Source organism: Paramisgurnus dabryanus, chromosome 1, assembly GCF_030506205.2.
Source record: "Paramisgurnus dabryanus chromosome 1, PD_genome_1.1, whole genome shotgun sequence".
NCBI classification, from domain to species: domain Eukaryota; kingdom Metazoa; phylum Chordata; class Actinopteri; order Cypriniformes; family Cobitidae; genus Paramisgurnus; species Paramisgurnus dabryanus.
In genome coordinates, this window is record NC_133337.1 from 13727409 (window position 1) to 13753913 (window position 26505).

At 38.3% G+C, this 26505-nt stretch overlaps 1 protein-coding gene across 21 annotated transcripts in view; it reads right to left on the reverse strand.

The window, feature by feature from the left end:
• Nucleotides 1-9: 9 nt before the first annotated feature.
• celf2 (cugbp, Elav-like family member 2) overlaps nt 10-26505 on the reverse strand; it is a 171848-nt gene continuing 145352 nt past the window's right edge. For 4 of the 21 annotated variants that reach the window (XM_065274614.2, XM_065274611.2, XM_065274618.2 and 1 more), the window contains 8 exons: nt 23281-23502; nt 21850-21913; nt 18518-18652; nt 15227-15361; nt 9800-9997; nt 9160-9303; nt 6612-6777; nt 10-5018 (listed from right to left, as the gene is read on the reverse strand). In XM_065274614.2, the coding sequence (XP_065130686.1) occupies nt 6650-6777; nt 9160-9303; nt 9800-9997; nt 15227-15361; nt 18518-18652; nt 21850-21913; nt 23281-23502 (1026 nt within the window). In that variant the 3' untranslated portion in view covers nt 10-5018; nt 6612-6649. The remainder of the gene's footprint in view (nt 5019-6611; nt 6778-9159; nt 9304-9799; nt 9998-15226; nt 15362-18517; nt 18653-21849; nt 21914-23280; nt 23503-26505) is intronic. The other 17 variants (XM_065274630.2, XM_065274633.2, XM_065274616.2 and 14 more) reach the window with 16 other exon arrangements.

Sequence of the window (26505 nt, forward strand, 5' to 3'; positions counted from 1 at the left end):
AGACAAGTATTAGGAAAAATGGTTTAATATCGGAGACAGAGGCAAAAAACTGCATCACACAACATACATTTACAAAAATAAGTCTGACTGTTCCAGCTACACAGTTAGGTTAACAGCAAAGACAGAGAAACCAGAAAAATCTAAACAGCTAAAAGCAAAGTCCTCAAATTACTTTTATCTCGTTGTCAAACTAATACATTTATCCACTGAAGGTGACTAAATACTTCTAAATCGTCTAATCGTCTTATCATGGTGACAGCACAATACTCAACTAAATGAAACTTACCGCTGTTGTAAAGACTCTTTGTAAAGACAAACGGCATTACGTATTTATAAGCCAAATGGAAAACTCCCCGACCCTCTTTCCGTGAAAAGAAATAAACGAAAGGGAAAGCAAATACGGACGTGAAGAACATAGAGGAGGCTAAAGATACCAAGCCAACGTTTTCTCCTAAAAAACTCTTTATATATATCAAAACCTAACGTTCTGGACGCCAGCTAGAAATCAAACTCGGGGACCAGTCGCTGTCGACCCCTGGCTGGGGTCGCGCAGCCTGTCGGATTTGTAGGTTTTTTCTCCTTTAATTGCCAGTATAAAAAGTTCCACTGGTACAAAAGGCATAAGTACAATCAGTGATAGAAATAGGAAAGCCTGCTTTTTTTGTACTTTTTAAATTCCCATCCAATGACAGATTTTCAAAGTGTTGTCAAACAAACATGTATCACGCTTACATAATCCACTGAAATGCATTGACTTTGGCTTTTCTCAAGACAATACTTAAAACTATTTAAATCTTTATAGAATCAAACGAAATGATGTTATTAATCTACAGACGACAAGCTTTTGTTACGGCACGTTAGATAAACACATACATTTTTCCAAAAAACTTGACATAAGCCAGAATGCAAAGAAACTACACATCATTTTTTTCTTTAAAATACAATTGTTAAATAGCACTTAAGAGAAAGAAATCAACAAAAGAAACAACAAACAGGTTTCAGATGCGTGTGGTGCGGTAAAACCCCTGAGTAAAGAGTCTCGGCAAGAACTCCTGCAAAGACTCGTGCGAGTTTGTGCTTTACTAAACATCTGGCGAATGTTTGTCTATGTGTGTATATGTGAAAACGTACCCTGTTTTTCTCAAGTCAGTAAAGTTGATTGTGATGAAGTGTGCTAAGCGAACGCAAAAACTAAAGCAGAAATTAACTAGCGATATTTACGAAGCCCCAATACTGAATTCACTGTTAAAAATGATTTGTTGGTTCAACCTAAAATAGTAAGTTACCTGGTTGCCTTAACATTTTGAGTTCATTCAACTTAAAGTGCACCTATTTCATTGCTAAAACAACGTTATTTTGTGTATTTGGTATAATACAATGTCTTCGCCTGGTTTATAGTTAAAATCACATTATTTTCCACATACCGTACATTGTTGTAGCTCCAGATATCCCTGTCTTCCTGTAACAAACTGATTTTGTACAAAACACATAGATTTGAAATTGGCCAGCTAATCTGGACGTTGTGATTGGCCTGAATACCTCTGATGTCAGTCGGAAAGGTGACGCTCCTTACCATGTTTGAAAGATTCCCTCACAATGCAATGCTAACAGGAGTTAACTTACAGGCTAAGTCCGAGGAATTATGATAATGTCGATCTTGTCTATGTCACCAATCCCAGGTAGTTAACTGTTGCATACAATCCGTGTGTTTGTTGTAGTCCAAGAAAAGAGATTTACGTTGGAGACGATAACCCGCGTCATTGTTTACTTTGGGGTTTGTACCTTTTGCATATAGTTATTATGTACTAATACACACTTAAACGTCAAAGGAAATGTAAAATCGTGAATCGGACGATATGGTGCAAAAGAATGCATTTAAATAGTATGTTAAATTGTTGTTTGATATTTACATAGAGGGTATGTAACTGTATTAAGTGCAAAATTATCCAAAAACGTTTTTAGATTTCTGTTTACAACCCTAGGTTTTGTCCTTAGAATTAAATGGTCTATTTTTAGGCCATGAATAATAATAATAATAATAATGTTAAACAGAGCTCTTATTCTATGGCACCTTTAAATATATTACTTGACTAAAAAGTTGTTGTCTCAACTACTATTTTCAAGTTGAATTAACTCAACATTTGAAAGCAACCAGATAACTTACTTTTTTTAAGCCGAACCAACTTTTTTACAGTGTTAAGTCAAACGAATCAAGTCAAAGAAAATGCATGACTTTGATTCTCTACAAAGATCTTGCGGATGAGGTTTTCAATGTGAATTTATTGGAGGGGGTAACCAGTAAGCGTACTGACTCGCCTGCAGGACTGGGTAAGAAAAGTCGTCGTCAGTTTTAATACTGCATGTTAACGCTGTGCTAATGCGCATGTGCTTTTTTGTGTGCTAGTGATTTGGCAATGAGATGTAAACTGACCGACTCGAACTTCCCATTGCAAAACTGATTCAGTACGGTGAAACATAAATACGTTCTTTGGGCATCATTCATGAAACGTATCAAATTAAAATATTTATATAGAAATCTGAACAAATCGCAATTAACGCACTGTAAGAACGCAATTTACTTAAAAATGAAACCAACAATTTTCACAAATTTGTTGCGCTTGTGCTATATAAAAGTAGGCCTCCTTTATCTAAAAACTTGCTGAAAGTTTGACTTTTTCGAATAACGTGGACACACAGAGGTCAAACAACCAATCGCATGTACGCGTTTACATTCACACAGACACACAAACCCTTGGCACATGTTTTAAATGTGCAGCAAAGTATTCCAGCCCACTAATACTGATCGACACGTTAAGGCAACGGCAGAGCTTGGGTAGAAAATAGTGCTATAGAGCGAAGTAAACGGCTTTGACGGGGCTGCCTGTAAACTACGTTTGTAAACAATATTTATATGGGCTGTATGATGAAAGCTGTGTAAACGCCTACAGAATAATGTGGATCATGCTGAAACGACTTTGGCATCAGGACGGGTTTGCTTAAAATAGTCCCGATAAAGGCAGCAGAAAGCAAGATTACACTGAGATGTTCATCATTTAATGAAACGTAGAGTAGTACAGCCACTGTTCATGATGTTTTTCACTCCTGATTCACAATTAAAATATTGTCACGCGTAAATTGTTCAATCACACGACTTTGTCCTTTCACAAGTAAATGACGCAGCCTTTAGTGGTGTAAGTGGACCCCTAATGTGTGTATGTGTATATAAGGAGAACTGCCGAGACTCAATCCCAGGGGCTCACATACACACACCGTCAAAGAAAAGAGGGTTGTGAGGTCAACCTTTTAGCACAGGTGTGTGTATGCGTGCATGTGTGTGCATAATGTGTGCTTACCTGTGAATGTGCGTGCATGCGTGTGCATGTGCTTGTGAGAGAGATTATGACACATGGGCACTTTTTACATCTTTACAAAGAAAGAAAACCAAAGAAAAGCAAAAAACATGAACAGTTCAGGCAACAAGACCACAGAAGAGCAAGTTAACAACCTTTTTTAAATCTATATCTTTAAATATGAGGGTTCCATACAAAACACTTACGTAATAAAATACCCATGTTATCAAATAATTTCACAAGTAAAACACTGAAGCTGTAGGCAGGATGTACCGTCAGAATTTGGCACTAAATTCCACTCATCTTGTTTTTTCTTTATAAGAAAAAAATCACATTTTGCTGAACAACATAACACATCTAAATATTGTTTCCCACAATAGAAAAAGAAATAATATAATGACATAGATGCTTCACAAGCCGACACTGTAAATTTTTATATAGCTAATTACCCAACAAGAAATTTAGCAAAGAGGGACTCCTATCAAAAAAGAAAAACAAAACAAACAAACAAACAAACAAAAAAAGAAAGAAAAAAAAACGTAGTAGTAATCGTAATTATGAAAGGCTTTGTCTATTGTTCAAGTAAATCGATTTTTAGTCTTCTCTTTAAAAACATGAGACAAATAAGACTGTTAGACTTGATGAAACCACGACTTTATCCACGAAAAGCACCGACGGGACCGCGGGTTACACAAACTCTGTTTTTTCCTCTATACATTTAAACAGTATAAAATATAGGTCATTTCATGTGCATTTAAACCACGGATTGTCTAACTGTAAGTCAGTTCAGCAAAAGGTGTGACACGTAGGTAGCATTTCCCCCCAAACAGGGCAACCTTGTTTTTTTTTATTTTTTTTAATACCTTTACTACTCTAGAAAAAGTGGTTTTATATACCTTTAATGAGAAATCAAGCCACTTAAAATGGCCTTAAAAAACTTTACACTGCCTGAAAAATGTAAAAACCAGAGAGATTCTAATATCGATCAGACAGTTTTTATATTAAAACTGTGTGGAAGTAGTCTATTTTGCTTAGAAACCGGCGTAGGTTTCTTACGGTAGGCCTCAAATTAAGAGTCGTGCCGACAGTAAGTCCCAACGCCAATCCCTGTATTGAGCGTTCAAGTTTACTTTAAATGAATAAAAAAAAAACAAGACATAAAAGAGAGAGAGAGAGAGAAAGAAAAACAAAATCTGACAAATAAAACAAAAATTTAAATGCAAATATTCGTAATTGTTTTGCCACAGGATTTATTTTTTTGTTTGTTTTTTCTGTTTTCTTAAAATGATGCTCTGGTTATGTTAGTAAATATATTCTGTCTCTAGAGAGTGAATGCAGCGTTTTCACATTATTATTATTATTATTTTTTTTTTTCATTTCTCCTTTCCTCCCCTCCCTTGCTCCCTCCCTCACCAGTTAATAAAAACAAACAAAACAACAACAACAAAAAAAACAACAACAAGAAAAAGCTCAAAATGAGGTCACATGCGAAAAATTTCCAAAAAGATCAGGCTAAGATCAAAGTTCAGAGATCAGTAGAAGGAGACCAGGTTATGATCAGGAGAACTCAGAAAGACATCAGAAACAATGACGGGACGATGAGACTTTTTTTGTACGCCACGTAGACATGCTAGGCAAACGATGAGCATAGAGTCATGGAGATGAGTTCTAGGAAAGAAAACGGGAGAGGAGAGTTACACACACAGCTCCGGCACACAACTAACATCATTAAACCATGAGAACAACAAACGAACAAAACGAAACAAAACAGACAACAGCAGCGCTATTATCCAGCAATTTTATCGACTTTTTTTGTGTTGTACGATACACGTAATTCAAATAGATAGCAAACACGTACACGTAAATGAGGCACTCGTACAAACACACACTCTTGATCTCCTCCGTAGAAACACACACACACACCCAAAAGTATCCATCCGATTCAAGACCGCAGATGGATCGCTGTTTGGGAGAAACTATTGTTGTTTTTTTGGGGGGAAGTGTACAAACAAAAACAAAACGAAATGAAAGAGTTTTTCACTTATGAAGTGCCACTACTCATGACAGAAGAAAGAAAAGAAGAGAGAGCCGAGACAAAGATATGACAGGAACGTGATGGATGGGATTGTGATGGCGAGAGAGAGAGAGAGAAAGAAAAGAGAAAGAAAAACAAGATAAAGAGAGGGGTTTTGCATGTGATTTTACGTTCTTGTCACACAGCTTTGTGATTTATAAGACTACTGGACCAGGCGCTGAATAGAGAGACCACAACTTTCTGAACCCAATAACTTAAAAGATAATAAATAAAGTCCTTTACTTCAGAGGCAGTAGAAATTTGTATAAAAATAGAACTGCATTTTTTTACAAATAAAATTTACAGGCCTGTGGCTTTCTGCGATTTTAAATGTTTTTTTTTCTTTCAATAGACATCAAGTTTTCATTCCCCCACCCCTCCACACAGAACCTAGAATGCTTTATTCATTTTAACAGATCAAAATCTTTTTTTTATGCTCTACACAAATTCTGTTGGACAAAGACCACAATCATCTGACGCATAAATGTTAATTTTTTTCTTTAAAAAAAAAAAACAACCAAACAAACAGGCAAATAACAAAACCTTACGGAAATAAAAACGCTTACTGACAGTAAATCGAATGGAAATAAAAATCACTGAACATTTGACGGCAAGAATTTTTTGAGGAAGCTGTTTAGGCAGTTGATGCCGTTGACTACAGAGAGGCCACAGCGGGTTTAACCCTTTCCTCTCTAGTGCCAGCGGGCCAAGGGTTCGAAGGAGCAGCAAAGCCCTGAACCGACACCAGAGGTCAAAGGGCAAAGTTTAATGTGCATATTGGTGCTTTAATCATATCGGAACCTTCTCTACTTGTCCTTACAAGCCTCAGGTTCGCAAAGAGAAAGAAATAATACTTCATACATTGTTCCTTTCTGCTGTTGTTCATCATAGAATGTATAAATATTTACCAAACAAAAAAATAGTTTACACATGACTCAAACAAAAAAAAAAAACGACCATTAATAGCTGTTCATCCATCGCAAGTCATAAAAAAAATTAATGGCAGAAATGGAAGCGTTCATGTGAAAAAAGACAAAATAATACTGTTAATAATCAAATCAAAAACAAGCTGAAAGAAGGTTACGGGAGAGTGGCTCCCTCTGGTCGTCAAAGGGTGAAAATCCCCCTCGTGCCCCCCCTCCCCCCGGAGTCCCAGTTTGGTAACCGTGGCAGCAGTGGGGACTTACCCTAGCAGTGTAAAATGAGAGAGGGCCTAGTGCTAAGATCAGTACGGTTTGCTGTCGTTCTTTGAGCGCTTAAGCTGGACTTTGAGGCGCTTCATGCCGATCTGAAACCCGTTCATTGCCTGAATTGCAGCCTGTGCTGATACAGGATTGTCATAACTGACGAAACCTGCGGAGAAAAAAGATCCCACTTTATATTCGATTTCTACTTGCATAAGAACGTATACAATGTAACTATTATGTACACTCTTGACCCTACCCTTAACAGGACAACACAAAAGTGCTAAATAAAGTTTTAAATGTTTTTTTCTTATGTAAACTATTCAGATTGACTCCAGTAAAATGTTAAGACATTTTTATTAAATGTGACTCTGGACTACACAACCAATTGGAAAGTTGCATGGGTATATTAGTAGAAAAGGGCAAAAATATTTTCTTTTATTAGGGTATTATTTAAAGATATTTTGTAAATTTCCGACCACAAATATATAAAAACTTTATTTTGTGAGTGGATCCAGCACAATCGCAAACAAAGTTGGCCAGAAACTCGTCTACAAACTTCACTCGTCGCTCTTTGGGGATTTCCCATTCAAGTTGTTTTTTATTAGGATTGTCAACAGATTAATTACGATTAATCGCATACAAAATAAACATTTGTTTTTGTATAATATATGTCTGTGCACTGTAATTATGTTATATTCAGCAAATATAATTATTATATACACAGACATGCATGTATGCATTTAAGAAACATGTGTGTGCGTGTGTGTGTGTCTATATATATATATATATATATATAAATTTTCTTACATTTTTACATGTATGTGTGTTTTTATATATACTTAATAATTACACCCAATACACTGTCAGAAATAAAGGTACAAAACTGTACCTTTTCTGTCACTGGGGCTGTACCCTTTCAAAAAGTACAGCTTTGCACCTAAGGATTTCATTTTAGTACCTCAGAGGTACATACTGGGACCAAAGAGAGCTTATTAGTACTTCAAAAATACATATTAGTATCTCAAATGTACATATTGGTACTAAATGTTTGCATATCTGTACCTAATGGTCCATACAATACCTTTTTAAAGGGTGCTGCCCCACTGACAGCTAGGGTACATATTTTGACCATTTTCTAACAATGTAGGTCCTTAAGGTACGGTAATCTACCCAAAATTGTATTCTGTTTTGTAGTCCTGTAAAGGTATCAAACGGAAACTTAGGGTACAGCCCCAGTGACAGAAAAGGTACAGTTTTGTACCTTTATTTCTGACAGTGTACACACAAATATATGTTATGCAAACACAAACATTTATTTTGTATGTGATTAATCGTGATCTTTTGACAGCGCTAGTTTTTACGTATTTAGTCCACTATGTCATTACAGCAATAAGCCAGTAGAGAGCGCTAAATCAAACTTTTTCATTAGTAATATGCTTTGCTAAGGACTAGTTCATTTGGACTTTAAATGCAATCTTCTGAATATTTAGATATTTTTGCACCCCCAGATTCCAGATTTTGAAATCATCGTATCCGGTCAAACATTGTCTTATCCTAACAAACCATACATCAATGGAAAGCTTATTTATTAAGCTTTCAGATAATGTATAAATCTTAATTTCAAAAATTTGACCCTTACGACTGGTGTTGTGGTCCTGGGTCACAAATGGAATTAAAGAGTCGATTAGTTCATTTTTTTGTACAAATTGTGTAAACAGCTATGCAAAATATGTCTCTGTGGATTTTGCCAAGTGGTTTATGTCCTCAGGGAAACATTATATTAACCCCAGGACAACATTTCAGTCAACCAGATTTCAGAAATAAATGTATAGTTTTTTTTTCAAGTTTGAAGCAACACTGTAGTTTTTTTACCTTTAAATAATGTCTCTAAAATTATTTCAGTTATAGAACAACTTTTAACTGGACAAATTGTCCTGTTGCTGCAACCTGAGCAGCCTCCTAGCTGCTACAAGCACACTCTGAAAGTGGCGATGCAGGGTAGGAAACACAGCCCCGCTCCTCCCCCTGCCTGCAGAAGAGTGTCTGATACCAGGCACTGTTGCGCTTTTCAACCACATGGGGGAGCTGTAAGTCATTTTTACATGGAAACTACATAGTGTTGCTTTAAGCTTACAACCAAGATTAGCTGCTTCTAAACCATCGTTTATCACTCATTTCCCTCTGATTTTGGGTTCAGGCATAGTTAGTGTTGGGGGTGGATTAGGTTTTATTTACAAAAATGTTGCCTTTGGGTCAATACAATATGTTGCCCTGAGGACATCTCTTACTTGCCAGAATCAGCTTGAGCGCAAAATAGCAGTGGAGTCAGTTCAATAAGTGTTTTTAGATCCAATTTTCTATTTGAACATTTTTGTCCAATAGAAATGTGTGTGTGATATACAGATCATTAATCTATCACAGTCACGCTATCATTCATATAAATGTCAACAAGGGTGATATCATTTAAATAGATCACTGCATGTTTCCATTAATTCTGTGCTGTTCTCAACATTAGCATGTATGCGTTTGTATATCAGTCGTTTCATACCAAAGCACTTGCTCAGATTGGTCTGTTTGTCAATAAAGACTTTGGCAGACACCACATTTCCGAAAGGCATGAACATCTGTAGGATGTCCTGGTCCCCAAACTCCTGTGGCAGGTGGTAGATGAACAGGTTGGCCCCTTCAGGTCCTGCTCCATACACACAAAACACATGTAAACATTCGATGAAAAAAACTATGGCACTAAATCAAAAGCGAAGTCAGCAAAGGGATGGTTTTGTTTAAAAGTACACATTGTAGCTTTACATTTAAATTTAAAATGAAAAAATATTTAATGGTGTGACTCCAAAATTCAGTAATGCATAGTTCACAGACTTTGTAACATGTTTCAGCAACACATTTTTATACATTTATTTAACATTTTGAAATGTAAATTTAGCAGCTACAATAGTCATCTGTTATACACAAGTAACTGCTTACAATAATGGTTGCTTATTCATCTGTTTAGGTTTTTCTTTAGGACTATTTGCAAACCCATTATAAAAAACACTTGACATGCTTCTATTAAAAAATGCAACCCTCACCGCATAAACTAAACAAACAGCAGGAGCTCTCTGTAGCACGTTTACATTAGATAATTAAAATATGATGGAAAGCAAACGTGCATCCCATGTTTATGTTCATACCCTCTTTCTGGCTTCCCGCAGCGCTCTGTTGCTGCAGTAGAGACTGGCTGTAGAGGGTGGGCAGGGCGGCAGCCGCGTACTGTTGGATCCCTGAGTAGGCCTGTGTGAGAGCGTCCATGGGCCCGGCCGACCCGTTACTCAGGCCCGTGCTGCCCAGCCCGCCGTTCAAAGCTGCCATACCTGAGAGCATGTGAGCAACTTTACATAAAACCCAACAATAAAGAAAAAAGAAGTGCTCTTACTCGTTAGCGTTTGGACTCGGGGTGTGTTTCTACAATACAGCACAACACACACACGCACAAATACACACAAGACGCTAACATAGAAAGTACGACAGTCGACAGACAAACAAAACCTTTTAGGACGATATACGATATAAACGCCACCCACCACGCACACACACATATAAACACATAAACACAAGGTAAGATGCATAATATACTGACCAGTGTATGCAAATGAGGAGCACGGCCTACGCATGCACACTGTGTCACAATAGCATCACGAAACGATCACCACGGCGACCCTCAGACACACAGAAACATCTGACCAATCACTTTCTTAACCTTACACAGCAAAACTCTACACCCTGTTATTTGCCATCAGCTATCTTGGCTGTATGAAGGGGTTGAGGGGAAAACGTCAAACTACTTTAATAAAACACAACAAGCGCTTCCTCGGATCTATTGCATGCGAAACCCCTGACTGCGGAAACAGATGCGCGTGTGCTCCAGGGAGCAACTCCTGTTAGTAAACATATGGGAAGCATCACCGCACAATTTTTTGTCGTTCCACCGGCAGGTTTAACTTTGTTTTTCTGAAACCTGTTTAGCTGTGATCTTGTTTAGTAATGGCTGTAATGATTTACACTTATACTTGATTAGTAGTTACACAAAAGCACCTTTTAATTTGTATTTTAACTTGAACTTGCATGAATTTATGGACTGTAGGGTGCATACACACTAGAGAATTTACACTGCATTAAAATTAAAAGGATAGTTCACCTAAAAAATGAAAACTTTGTCATTATTTACTTACACTCATGTCGTGTGATCACTCAGTGTCTTTCTTACTTCTTTAGAACCCAATAGCAGAAAATACGTCACAGATCTTTACGGTATATGTGTGAATGCACGCACAGATTCCAGAAAATCGTTGGCAGTGTGAATCAACCAAAAATCAAACAATTCCGGAAAAATCCTTGACGCATTGTCCATGTTTTTTCTGTGATCTCTGTGTGTTCTGTCCTGGACGAATCCTGATTGGTTCCTGTGGACTGATTGCTGCCACATGCTAATTGGTCAGCTGACACCTGCAGACCTATAAAGAGCTTACAGGTTACTATAGGAGTGGATGTGATTGCTTCTTTTAGTTTCAAAAGGACGTTAAAATGTTAAACAAATAACTCCACTTGACTTGTGACATATATTTTAAAGGAACACCCCCACATTTTGGGAAGTTAGTTTATTCACCGTTTCCTCCAGAGTAAGATAAGTCCATACATACCTTTCTCATCTCAATGCGTGTGTAAACATTGTCTGACGCAGCCCCCGCTAGCTTAGCTTAGCACAAAGACTGGAAGTGAATGGCTCCAGCTAGCATACTGCTCCCAATAAGTGACAAAATAACGCAAACATTTTCCTATTTATGTGTTGTGATTTGTATAGTCACACTGTGTACAAATAAAAAGGTCATATGAGACACAGCCATCTTTTAACAGTATACATACTGGGAACTATATTCTCAGAAGGCGAAGCAGTGTTACGAGTCGTTTAAATAAGCGGTAAAAACCGGTTTTGTCGTGGGTGCACCGCATGCACGAGTGTGTGAAGCCTATGAATGAGAACACGTCATTATTCGTGTCAGTTCACACGCACCAGCGCAGCATGTACACTGGCACAGTATTTGTGCCGGGGCTTAGCCCCGGACGGTCCTGGCCCAATTTAAACCCTGCATATGTATCCGAGTCCTGATCGGCAGGTAACGTCCGATTCCGATCGATTCTGAAACCACGTGATCGGGGCCGATTACTGATCATGTGATCAGATCGGGACAGCCCTAATTGGGAGTAGTATGCTAGCTGGAGCCATTCACTTCCAGTCTTTGTGCTAAGCTAAGCTAGCGGGGGCTGCGTCAGACAGAGTTACAGCACGCACGGAGATGAGACAGGTATGTATGGACTTATCTAACTCTGGGGGATACAGGGAATAAGCTAAATTCCCAAAATGTGGTTGTGTTCCTTTAAGGCATGCAAAATGGTTTGGTAAAAAATGTAATACAATCCATTATTTGATTCAAGTCTTGACCTGTATCCCTTTCAGTGCACATTTGCATGGTTTTTAGGTTCTGAAGAACAAAAAAAGACATTGGGGGTTCAAATGAGATAAAGGTAAGTAAATAATGACAATTAGAAAATAATTAGAAATAAAGTTTTTGTATTTTGGGTGACTATCCCTTTAAATACAGGGTTTACCCCAAATAAATGACCTAATCCATTATCCTGTTCAAAAGTATAATGATGGTTCAGTTTTTTGAACCAACAACCTGCTGGTTACCAGCTCTAACAACTAAGCCTTGCCAAAACTCCCATAATAACATCCAGTGCTGTAAAAACACGAATTCAGAATCCACAAACAAACGCTTTGCAAATAGGCAAACAAAGACTATAATACGTAGTCAATGCTTTATAAGCATCTTTAAAAGTATATTTCACCCCAAAATAAAAATGTGCCCGCATCTCACTCACCCTCAACCATCCTATCTGCATGTGACTTTATTCTTTCAGCCAAACCCAGTCAGAGTTATATTAAATAACATCCTGGCTCTTTTATAATTTTATAATGGCATTAGATAGTGCCCCATTTTTAAAGCTCAAAAAAAGCGCGGTTATTAACTCTTTCCTCGCCATTAAGAGAAACATTTGCATAAAAAACGTGTTCCTGATGAATTTTTATGTTAATCTGCAATACCGCCATTATCCACTAAATGGCACACTTACCCAATTTATAAAAAAAACTGAGGCCAAAACGTTATTTACTAATTTTAAACTCTGTGTATGTTTTGATAATCGTTCTGAATCTGATCTCTAACAAAATGCCTTCACAAAAATGCAATTATTTCAGCTTTTTGTTAAAAAAATTATTTTAAAGGAAAAATACCCATATTTAAGAGCTTATAAGCAGAGAAAAAATATAGAAAGGATGAAAGTTTGTTTGTCTGTTCTTTCTTTTGATATATTTGTGTGTTTATATATTTTTAGAAGAAAATTTTCCTGGAAGGCGTTTGATAAACTTTTGTGAAAATCACAAAAAATGCTGGCGGGCAACTTTTCAAAAAATGGCTGGCGGGGAATGTGTTAAATGCCTTCCCAAGCAAAGCAATGGGTTTTGGAAGATTGGGTCAGCAGCAGTGGCGGCCGGGGACTTATTTTTTGAGGGCGCACGATGCGAAGCTCGTCCCAACATGTATTTAGCCCGTCATGTGTGTGGCTCGTCATGTCAAAATGTGTGTTTGTGAACCATGTGCATCATGCGTCTTGTAAAAAATAAGTGCTTACTGCACACGCGTCTAAAGAGTTTATGATAAAAGTGATGCTCGCGTTTGCCAGATCCTTGCTTAACCTCATTTGTAATCAGAGTTTACTGTTAAGTGAGTGTCTTGCGAATATTTTGTGATATTTTATCATAAATCCTATCGACGCGTGTGCAGCAGGCACATATTTAGACGCATGATGCACATGGTTCACATGACGCAACAAACATATATTTTGAAATCGTGCCCCTCAGAAGAGAAGTCATCGGCCGCCACTGGTCAGCGGTCAGCCTTCTGCCTGGCCTCAATAGTCAGGCAATAGTATAAACTAAATAAAAAATGTTTCCTTAGAAAAACCCATTGCTTTGCGTCGGAAGACATAGTTACTGTATAGATTAAGATATATTTTAATGTAACACTGACTGTGTTTTCTGAAAAAAGAAAGTCATATATACCTAGGATGGCTTGAGGATGAGTAAAATACGGGAACATTTTTATTTGGGGTGAACTATTCCTTTAACATGCAATTAAAGGTTAATGTGGTGGTCATAAACCTTAGCAGAAACCTACAGAGGAGGTTATGGATTGAAAATGTCATTAATGCAGATGTGTTGTTACTCAAGTAGCTGAATATAAACATCTCAACCATTTAGCTAACCTCAACATGCTTAGCAATATTCTCATAAAACTCTTGCCTTGTTGAGACATGGTGACCTTAAAGTACCTGTGTCGCGTTTAAGTTGCATTATTACACATTTTGTAATGCAATAGCAAAGTGTGATTGTGTGTGTGTGTGTGTTTATAAAGACTGATTCATGACTATTTACTGACTGGCCTTTTGGCTTGACGGCCTGGAAACAATAAATGATGAGCGAAGTGCTTGGACGGTCAGCTCCCCTCATTTATCCAGCAATAATTACAATACTGACCTTTTATATTCAATTATACTATACAGCCTTTTAAATGAGCAGAGTGTGCGTGTGAGCGTGTGCAAGAGAGTCATTTGAATGAATTTAAACTGTAGGCATTCTGTTAGAGAGAGGTTGATTTATAAAACTAGAAACCTGGCTAAAAGGTCACCGGTGAAGATGGAGATTTTGCCTGTGTGCCGGCACGCTGACATATACACATGCACGGACCGCAGTGATCTTTATCTAGCCTATTCATAGTAATTACACTTCACAACGCCTATTAGGTATATTCGGATAACACCTCTGGAGTAACCGACCGCCGTTTATTACAAACAGACATGGCCTAGTCAACTAAGAGAAAACATACATACACAAACAACAGCGACAAAACAAGTGCACGTCTATAGAAACACCCAGAGAGCAATGATGTAGCGGTGTGTTAGCATGTGGTGATGTGGCAAGGGATGGGCAACATTTTGTTTTGACTTAATCTGATTTGAATAATGAAACATTTTACAGTTCACACATACAGATTTAATATATTAGCAAAAATACTGAAATTCACAGTGCACATGTACAGTAGCCCAAATAAGTATTGATACACTTAAGTCACGCAAGCGTACGCAAGCACAAGTTTGACATATGATTGCTGACTATATAGGCAAAATATGGCTGTTACGAACAATATAAATTATATGACTCCATACATCCACTGAAAATCAACTTTTTCTCTCATAATGGAATAACATTCATACGCTTAGCATGGCCGAATGTACTTCTTGGGGCTACTGTACATCCAAAAAACTTTTTGACGTTAACCCAGAGAGATGCCCTTACTTTGTTTAGACTTAAATTAAACATCTATGTAAATTCTGGATATGTGTGTGTGAGTGCAAGAGTGGGCATCTCCATGAGCGGCAGGCGGCTGGTATGAGGTAATGTTGCATGGTTTGAGATGGAGAGGCTGATGAACGGTAGTACTCACTGTTGACGCTACCTGCTAGTGCATTTATGTTATTGAGGCCCACGGTGGCCCCGGCCAGGCCCTGCAGTGTGCCAAGAGAACCAAGCGAACCCATTGAACCCATGGCACCCGCGCTAGAGTTTGCCGTGGAACCTGCTGTGGAGAAAGGAAGGACGAGCAGAAAGGAGAGACAGATGGAGAGAGAAAAAAGAGAGATGTTTGAATGTACAGATAAAGTCACAGGTGATAATGGAATGCTTAAAGCTCCGACTGACACACGCAGGCTTTCATGGGGGTACAAAGAGGGGTTGATGGATGGATGGATTGGGCAACATCTCGATTATTCGTGATGATTTGCTGCTGATGTAAAGTTATGGGAAACACATTATTGTGCAGTGCCTTTGTTTTAACAGTAAATTATGTATAGCAATTACCTTAATGGTAACCCTATAAGTAAGTACAGGATGTTAATTAATATAACCCCTTACTTAAACACTATAACAAAGACACCTTACAATGAAGTGTAACCAAATTATGACACTGTAAACGCTAGCATGACTTTAATGTGAGTTTTATTTGGCCATTACGTTTCCTAGTTAGACTCATTTTGACTTAAAACTGTAAATTAACTCTTTGTTTGCATCAGCACTTTATGTCTTGTGGCAGTTTTTATGGTGAAGCAAACGCACCAAAAGTGAACTCAACAATTTGCGTGAGTAGATTCCATACACATACAATGTTAAGACACGGATAGACGCCAACTCATGCGGGGCGATGCAAATGATGTGATTGCTACGCTATTCGCCTCAAACGCATATTTGTGCAAGTAAATAAAAAAATAAAAAATAAAAAAATCGAGCAAAAAATTCATATGACACAAAGTTAAATCCAGCTTTGCGTTTAGTGTGTATACAGCATTAAAATGTCTTTTATAAGATATATAAAGATGAAACTGCATGTATTTTTGTACTGCTCAAAATATTTTTCTTGTTTGTGGTAGATTATTAAACAATTACAAAAATTACAGTCCCACTAACCGTACAAAACAATATAATAAAAAGTACTTTTTTAAGGCAATTACACAAATACAGATATATGACCATGGACCACAAAACCAGTCATAAGCGTCAATTTTTTAGATGAATAAATAATCTGAATAAAGCTTTCCATTAATTTATTGTTTGTTAAGATAGGACAATATTATATAGGCCAAGAACTATTAGAAAATCTAAAATCTGAGGGTGCAAAAAAATCGAATTATTGACAAAATCGCCTTTAAAGTTGTCAAAAAGTCCTTTGCAACACATATTATTAATGATAAATAAACTTATTCTGCCCGAAAATAGTCCCCTTGGTAACTTTCAATAGCAGGGGACTATTTTCGGGCATGGGTTATATCACTACGCCTGCTGCAGCCATGTTACAGCAGCAAAGTCATTGATTATTACGCCAGAATGAGATTATAGTTCCTAGCCATATAGCCTAGAAAATCTCAGCTTTTAATTTTCTTTTATCGTTTCTTGCACAAACAATAGTTTAGTGTCTTAGGACATCGAAGTGTCATCACGAGCCGCAGGGTTTTATTTGGATTTGCCTGTGCATGTTTTTTCTCTATCAGTTTTGTTACCATTCACACTGCATTATACGACTAACAGACTGAAACGGTTGGACTTAAAAATCTACATTTGTGTTGTTCTGAAGAAACAAATTCACCTACATCTTGGAAATGCCTGGGGGTAAGCTGATAAACATAACATTTTAATTTTAAGATGAACTAACAAAAAAACATAACAATCATAAATGTATGATGTACAATGTATGTATTGTTTGCTATTACTACACATATACCCATGGACTTATGACTGGTTTTGTGGTCCAGGACAGTGTTGGGGGTAACGCATTACAAGTAACGTGCATTACGTAATAATATTACTTTTCTGAAGTAACGAGTTAAGTAACACATTTCTTATTAAATGTACACATTAATATTTAAAGCAACACCAAAGAGTTTTTTTTACCTTAAAATAACGTTTCCAAAAAAGTTTCAGTGGTTCATCCACCCAAAACAGTGTGAATGGCACTTTCACATTCGCTTTGCAGCCCTACAAAAACATGCTTTACGGCAGACCTACAATCCAATCAGAGCCAGCTATACTGCAGTATTTACGACAGTGCTAATGAACAATTACGCGTCAAACCTGTAGGGGGAGCAAAGAGCAATAACTCTTTAGTGTTGCTTTAAATCACTTTTTCAAAAAAGTAATGCAAGTTACTTTTTTAGTTTAATTAATTCAAATAAAAATATTAAGTACTGAATTAAACTAAACTAGTCACATTATGCGTACACGCGTGTGTGGAAACAGTTTGAGCCAGAAACTGAGAAGGCAGGCCATTGCTCGACATTTTTGTGATGAAATATGCAATTTCTGAATGCAGAACTTCAGTCATAAAATAACTTTTTCTTGGCTGAGATCAAGCCTCAGCCAAGAAAAAGTAATGTAAAAGTAACTAAAAAGTAACGTAAGCTTTACTTTCCATGAAAAGTTACTAAGTAAAGCAATTAGTTACTTCTTTGGGGTCTAACTTAATATTGTAATGCATTACTTTTAAAAGTAACTTTCCCCAAGGTTCAGGGTCACATATTGTCCCAAGTTAACAGGTGAACGGATTAATGGATTTGATAGACTGATAAATAAATATGATACATATTTGATTCCCAAAAAACATCAGTTTCAATTAGTTGGTCTTTCAGCAACAAACAAGACAAGTCATGACAATGAAGATTATTCCAATGAGAATAAATTCAGGTGCAGATCAATAAAATCCCAACAAAGCAGCTCTCGGGACACAGAATGTCATTCAGAGCCAAAATAATAAAGAGAAAATTCAAGCTGTTCATCTATAACTTGCATAACATCCAATGCCTCATTTGAACAAATGCAAGTCTGAAAGCAAATTAGCAAAGAGTTGCGAAGCGAGACACATTGATGCTAATCTAACTGAAGAACAATATGCCACACAGTTTTTAACAAGAAAAGACTCAAAATGAGTAACGCAAAGTCACCACCGTACTCATCTAAACACAACAAACATTACCAGTAACCCATGGTTACAACGCACTACCAAAACACTTTGGTACACAAACGCACACATATACACAACATTAAGGTTTTGTCATGGAAAACTTATAAATGAAACATTAACGGACTTGACCAAAACGTATGAGGGGGACAGCGATGCTACGATGGTGATGATACCGCTATCAACGATGATGGTGATGATGATGATAGCGATGGGATGGCCTCTGGTTACCTGGGCTGGCCAGGGCTCCCAGGGACCCTGTGCTGGAGGTCAGGGCGTTAGCGGTGGACGGGCTAGCTGAGCTCTGTGCTGCAGCCGCTGCTGCTGCGAGAGTGGCCAGATTCTGCAACTGCAGAGCATTCATACCTGAAGAGAGAGAAAGTGTCAGTGTGTGCATGCGTTTGTTTACCACGCATGTTAAAATCAAGAAGGGAACTATGTAGATGCATTTATATTCAAAGTGTACGTGACTGAAAAAGGGTGAAATTATCTAAGGCAGAATTTTAAAGACGACTCTAGATAAGCGTGCTTGTTGTGCGGCTACATGACGTGGCCTGTAGCCGAAAAGGACAGAGATTGGAAGTGGCACAACAGGAAAATGCACAGCATGTGTCGTATATACACACTAAATGTATATACTCCATACTATGAGGAAGGACGCACACACAGAAAACACGCACATGAGAATCACAGTGTTGAACAGGTGCAGACAGAGTCAATTATAGAAATGTAGAGTCTGTCAACTGAGACTGAAAACTGTGACTACAGCATCTGGCACGATCGTGATAAACCTTTTTGTTTTTCCAGGCTTCTCGCTTTAAATCACAGGAGTAGCGTGTCATTTGGATTGGTCAGGCAGCGCTCTGGGGACGCCATGGTTGTCTGCCCTCTCCATCTACGAACCAATGCACGGGCGGTGCATTAGGAGTCTAATTAGCACATCACAGAAGGTGATTAGAGGCATTAAATGTACCTCTAATCGTAAAACAAAGCCCAGGTCATGACACCCAGACAGCGATAGTGCCGTGACTTGTTACAGATCAAGGTAAGCGTGATCCTACAATGCAGTGCTCTTTAATTATAGCATATTTTAAAGTGAAAAGTCGGATTTGGATTGTGTTGAAAAGTACTTCATGGATAAAAAAGAAAGTTGGTACAATACCATGAAAGATTACTAAGTAGATATCCAAACCAATGAATTCCTCAATTGGGCATGTTATAAAAAATAAAAGGTCAGAAAGTGAATTGGGATCTCTTATTGACTTGAACAGTAGATAAAAGCGGTTTAAGAAAGTGCAATTGGGAGGTCAGACAGAAAGGTTGCAGTGCATACAAAAATGGACTTTCAAGATGAGGGCACTTGTCCCTCTGAATAAAGCGGAAAAGAAATCGAGTTTTTGGCCCACGAGTGTAAGAAAATGGGCAGTTGGTTCTGGCAAAAATGTGAATTCTGTAGTTGAGCGGGGTACTTCTGCTAGCTTGCGTGTGCATGTGTGTGATAGAGACCGATCCATGCAGTATGTTCACACCATCTCTACAGACTGAGGAGAGAGGGAGGTGTCGGGAGAGGTGATGCTGGCTCTCACTGAATGTTCAGCATGTGTAATGGAGCTCCTTATGGCTCATAACTCCACCCACAGCACAGACACAGCAGATGTCAGCTGTATATATCGGCTGCCAATCATTGACGGTTGCCAGGCGACAGATGGAGAAGCCTAAAGATTTCACAATTCATTTGAGAAAAGCCTTCAAAATCCTGTTGAGTTTGAGAGCTCCTGTCGAGTTGAACTTCAAGTGGTGTCCGCATACACACTTACGCAGACTGTGGTGTGTATTTGGTACTGGATTGAGATCAGAAGACCGTCTACAATGGACTTCTGTTTATTTTTTGGTTTTGTGCCACCTTGATAAAGGACAGGACTGAATCTTTACTGACGTACTTAGCCTAAACTAAAACTCTGTATCTGGTATCAAATCATATTTATGTGTGGCACACCCAGACCACCAGGTCTACAATATGGCACCAGATATTTTCACGGTTTCAACAACATGAATGTAAGTAGATGAAGGCGAAATTTACATTTTATTTGCAAGCTATTACTTTGATCCGGTGCTGAAGCACTGCTTTATAATTCTGTATATAATCTGCACCTGTAATAACCAACCACAGCACCCCCCCCCCCCTCATTTGTGGTGGGCAACTACCATTCATTTTCATGAATAAACAGTTTAATTAAAATAGCTGAAACTAAGCTGTATTCTTCGAATATATTACTTAAAAAAATGCTAAATGAATTCAGTTGTTATGGTAATGTGCAGATATCTCGCTATTTAATTGTGAGGTGGCAGCTGCCGCTGGTTTGGCTTGTTGCGAACTTGACTCTCGCTGAGAGGCTGTCACAGATGCGCGGCTGAACCTAAACAAGATCTTCCAGAACTTTCTTCATAATGATAAACAAAACCACCGCAATCCCGCTCAACCTCTCCACGAGAGCCTACATTAATGAGGAAGCCACTCTCTTGTGTGTAAAACTGTTGTCCTAGGGGAAGGCTTTAGGAGATAAAGGCACTCATCCTACACACACTATAAGCCATTTTGGATGCTAATACGTTCTCTCTCTCTTTCATCCTTAGCAGCTGCAATTAGGCGAGAGCTTGTGCTATAAATATTTCACTTTCCTTGAAGGCCTGGCAGCTTGGAAACAAGACCACAATTAAGACCTGACAACAATGCACACAGGGAACATTACGCAAAAGACAGCGGAAATGGAAAAGAGAAGGAAAGAAAACTAAGCGAGTAGAAACTGTGAGTGATTTAAGAATAAAATAAATAAAATAAATTGGACAACACCACACAGCTGTCTAACAGTGGGAGTACAGTAAACAGCAGACCACTGGCTGATGTTGGAAACTCTTAATCATATTCCAGGGTGCTAAACCAACTCAGCATGAAGAAATAATATCACGTCATGCTGCTTCCATAAGAAATCCATGTCGTGTTGCTAAGTTCGCTGCGGGTTTCTAGGAAATTTGACAGAATTCATGACATGGACAAATTGTGATGCGTATGCTTTAAAGATAAAGGCCATTCGGTTCTTCTGTTGTTTAGAGTGGTGGAAAAGTGAAAATGTGTAAAAGCCGAAAACATGTGTCATATCCTTATGATCTGGTCACCCATAACCCTTTCAGAGGACTGAAGATGAATTTGAGGATGAGACAAACTCTTCTTTCAAGGAACAAAAGAAGCTTTGACTCTCATCAGAATAGGTCTGGAAATAATGGATTTTATTCACGACTTGGTTCATCTTCACATTTTGACACGCATTCACACATACCACTTGCAGACAAACAAGTGTGCTAGACACTGTAGAAAACCACTGACTCTGTAAAGTGCTAAACTTTGAGACAACTTCGGAATGTTCTCAGCCTAACCTCTGCTGGTTTTATATCCATGTTATGTCATCCAAAGCTTGGTTAAATGGTTTAGTGGAGGAATGGGGGTTTAGTTGAGGAGCTACAATGGGGCTAGTTGGGTAAACACAGATTTGAGATCAGTATCTCACCTGCCATTTGTTGAATACCACTGAACGCTCCTAGGTTACTGGAGGAGGTCGCTTGTTGGAGCAACTAGAAGAAACAGAAGAAAAACAAGATTAAGTCACAATATACTTTAGCTTGGAATGATGACTATTCTTGGATAATGTATTAAGGAGGTGATTTAGCTAAATATAGATGATTGTTGTTTTTTCCTATATTCTGTGAAATGATACTATAACGCAGTCTGTCAACAGTAAAGCATCACAACAGCCTCTATCTTTCAGGATAGTGGTATACCCCAAGTAATAGGCGTGGGCCCGCTCTAATTTGTTTAGCAAAATGTTTAAGAGTACTAAACTTTAACTCTGACAAACATGTGCAATCCATGCAAGTTTTCTTATTGCAATTCCACAGGTTAGAACAGAAACTGATATTTAAACAATTGTTTTTACCACATCATGATTTGCTCAAATAGAAAAAAAGTGTGAGAATGGTTATCAAACTCAACAACTTTGCACCAACAAGAAATAATGTTAACTGTAGAGAGTTGCTTAAAGGAATAATTTGTGATTTGTAATAACTCAACTATATTGCTGAGACTAAAAATACAGTTCAGAACAGTATTATACCTGAAAGGCACTTCTAGGTATGACTTAAACATTGAGTGCCATTGAAAACTTTCATGCTAAAAGTCGCCTGTCAGTTCTGCTGGCGGTGTGTTGCTGTGCTGGCCAGTTTCTGCACATGAAAGGGAGTGGAAAGGCGACTCTAAATGGTACTACAGGATTAGGATGACATTGAACTAGACCATCAGACTTCATAAAAGCTTAAAGCTAGCCTCAATATGATGGGGAAATGGATATAAAGCTAAGTAGAAAGAGGAGAAATGGAGAAAAGGAAAAATGACCCTGTCCCAATGCTCTTAAATGGTCCAACTGTCCTTATGGACAAAAACTAAAGCAAATGAACATTGAATGTTACCACCATGTTCTGTCCACTTTATATTTAAAAGAAAAAAGACATGGCCGTGTAAAATGGATAGAGTAGTGACATGTACTTTACTCATCCTAATCCAATGAAATACATCTAACAGGGCACAAAAGTTCCGAAGTAAAAATCTCAATTTGGTTAATATCTTAACTATTTAACTGCTTATGGACTAAATTAATGGGTAAAATTCTTCTAGAACCAACTTGCAAGTGAAAAAAGTAGGCAGTCACTGTTGCGCTCTATTGCCTCTTGTCTCCGCCTGCCTCCTTAAAAGAACTATAAGTGATTGCATTTGATAATGATCACTACTTTGAGTATAGGGACCGGTTTCGATCATGGTTTGATCGAGGTTCAATAAATAGATGAGAGATAGGAAAGGGTTATAGTTCGCTCAGAGAGAGCAAGAGAGGGTGTGGTCTGCACTAAGAGAGATGGGGCGGGGCAGGTGGGCGGAGACAGTGACTGACTGCGGCGGCTGCGCTGGCCGTGCTGCTGGTGGGCGTGGCTGCGTGGGTGTGTCCTCTTACTGCCAGATACTGCGGGGTGAGGCCGGTCAGTCCAGTAAGACTGCCCCAGGCAGACGCACTGTTCAACTGCTGCATCTGCTGCGCCAACTGCTGCTGGAGTCGCCGTTGTTCCTTATCCTTCTGCGTGTCTGCGAACTTCACCACCATAGGGGAGGAGCAGCCCTGCATGAACAGAATGATGTGCAAGAGAGAAAGGGCAAAAAAAGAGAAAGCTAAGTATCTAGAAGAGCAATGATCTTTCGCGGTGGTACCGCATAAACTGATAATGGTACACAAACACACGCACACACAACCATCGAAGCGATGGGAGTTCTTGGTGAAATGAGAGCTGCGCGCTGTGCCTGTGTGGCTGATTTTATTTCCCAGGAAAGCGATTTCCTGCTTTATAAAACTATTTCATCATCTGCCTGAGAGAGCGAGCAAAATCTCCCACCGCATGGCCCACACTGCACCCTACAGACCTGCCGCATTTCTGCTAATCTCACATGTGGTCTCTCTCTTACTCACAAACAGTGGCAAATATCTCAGGGTGGACATGTGATGCTCATTTAGTTAAAACCTTGAGGGTCATCATATAAGTAGAGAAAGGTGTGTGCTTGTTCTTAAAGTGATAGTGCACCCAAAATGTAAGTGCTACCATTTACTCACATCATGTCTTTCAGAAAAGGTATTATATATTTTATATTATATATATTATATTTTATATAAAAAAATGCATAGCAGAAATGACATTTTCTACATTACAATAATGATAACTGGATGATGTAAATGTGGTAACTGTCATGAACATTGGACTTTAAATACGTAATTATACAGTTTAATTCTTATGACGTGTGGCTGTAATATGACTTAGACTTGACAGGTTTAGTGAGATTCACCCAAGACTTCTGAAGCCATAAAAGAGCTTTGTGTGAACATTAGACAGAAATGTAAGCTGATGCTAAGACGTGATGAAAATAAGTATATATAACAACCTTGACTTCTGTTATCTATCCTCACGTAACATATAAGGGGATATTTTAAAAGTAAGACTTTATCAATGAAATTCAGTGAAGAGTGAAACATCATTGCATGTACTTATATCAAAGCTGTTCCTCAGGCAACACAACCTAATGCAGGGCAGCCATATGGAGTCACAAGAGGATGAAAGATTGAGACGACTGCTTTCAGGCAATCATTCTAAATGTCTGTCTCTTGTCTCTACCTTACAGGTGCTGATTCACTCAGATAAATCACTCTACTGCTTTTATTGTGTGCTCTCTGAACTGCAAAACACAGAGTAACCAGATAAAAGATCACAGACCATGTAAAGGCGTATATGTGTGTGAGGAAGAACATTTGAGTTTCTCGGAGGTGGAGTGCCTTGCATCCATCTGAAGATTTCTTCAGTGTTTCTTCCATTCTAAGAGCTGATTTTCTGATTTCTGCTCTCAGACGGAGAGGAGGTAAAAATAAAACTTGTAAGAAAAAAATGAGATTCAACTCAGGCTGTCATTCGAGTGCTGCCATCTCCGTGCTAGTATCTCGAGAGACCTAAAAAATCTCATTACTCACTCTCTCTGTTTCAGTCTTCTCTCTGACACACACACACACACACACACACACACAGTTTCGCTCTCTTCAGGCTAACCTAAGTGGCTCAAACTAAATTGTACGTTTTAACAACCAGGAATTGCTTAATGGGTGAATCCCAAGTAAACCTGTCCAGTCACATATAAATATTCATATTTGTTTATATTTTACTCTCTCTCTATATATATATAAAAACACATGATATTACTAATAAGAATTAATATTACATAATATTTACCTGTTTTATATATGACAGATTACTTATAATAATAAAATTCATTACACATTTTGCTGACAATGAGGGGTGTTTAATTATCAAAAATACCAAAGCATACATGCTAATGCAGTTTACAGGTGCATATAACATGCATATGCGAGCACACGCACAAAACATAGTATCACATACAGATAAAACAGACCAACATAAATTGGACAAAATCTGGGTAAAACTTCCAGGGTGATGACCGCAGCACTGAGCTGTTTGAGACTAAATTATAGAAGCAACTGTGTGTTTTTCTATCTAGGTTCTGGCATGTGACCACCCTACTGTCATATCCGCTTTCATTAAGTTGTGACATTCAGAAAGGCCACAAATTTATCTGTGTGAGAGAAGGGCAAGGAGATGGTCGAAAACAAACATAGACCAAACAGCTTACCCAACCTCATCTTTTCTAACAAAAATGTTTTTTAAACACCTACAAAATGTTTTGCCAGCTTGCATTAGGGATAAATATATTTTCAAATGCAGCTAAGAATTGATAATTACAAGCTTTGTATAAAAACAGTTTCAATCCATTAGTGTCACCAATTTCTGATTGCTTAATAGGTGGTCTTTAAATCCAGGCATGGGTGTTAAAAATGGCATGTCTGCAAGGGTTAATATACATCATAAAAGTTGGAGAGTGGTGACATGCGTGCTCAAACCTAAACTCACACACACAGAGGCATATAGTTAGGGCCCTGTATTAGACAGCTGTCAGCACCCTCTGATTTGGTGTGTCAGAGCTTTGACGTTTTGACAGGCGGTGAGATGGACTGCTAAACTCTGAGAGCTGCACGTCGCATTGTACAGGGCAATCACAATGCAAGGGCCCATCAGAGGTCTGTTATTAAAGCATCTATGACATTGTCACTGTTAGACCCGGCTGCTAATGGCAGACTGGTGGGTGCAGGGGTTCATCTAAGTTTGACCTGTTTGGCCATGGGAGGTTTCGGCAATGCCTGACAGTAATAATAGGGTGCACTAAGGCATCTAATATGGTGTGAGAAGTTCTGTAGAAAAGTGACTGTAAGAAAATTCAGTTTAAAATGTTTCTTCTAACTTTTAAATAAAACTTTAGGTAATATCTTGTAATCTGTATATAGTAGTGATACTGGCCACCAAATAAAAATTAAATAAGAGTCAGAAAAGACAGAGGGAGTTTGTGGCCCTGTTTCAAAACTTAGTGGGCTGCCTTGTTGTCTACTGCCTCCATAAGGTGCTAACGTTTAATGCAGCATTTGAACTAAATTAGTGCATCTGTGACATTGTCACTGTTAGACCCGACTGCTAATGGCAGACTGGTGGGTGCAGGGTTCCATCTTGGTTTGACC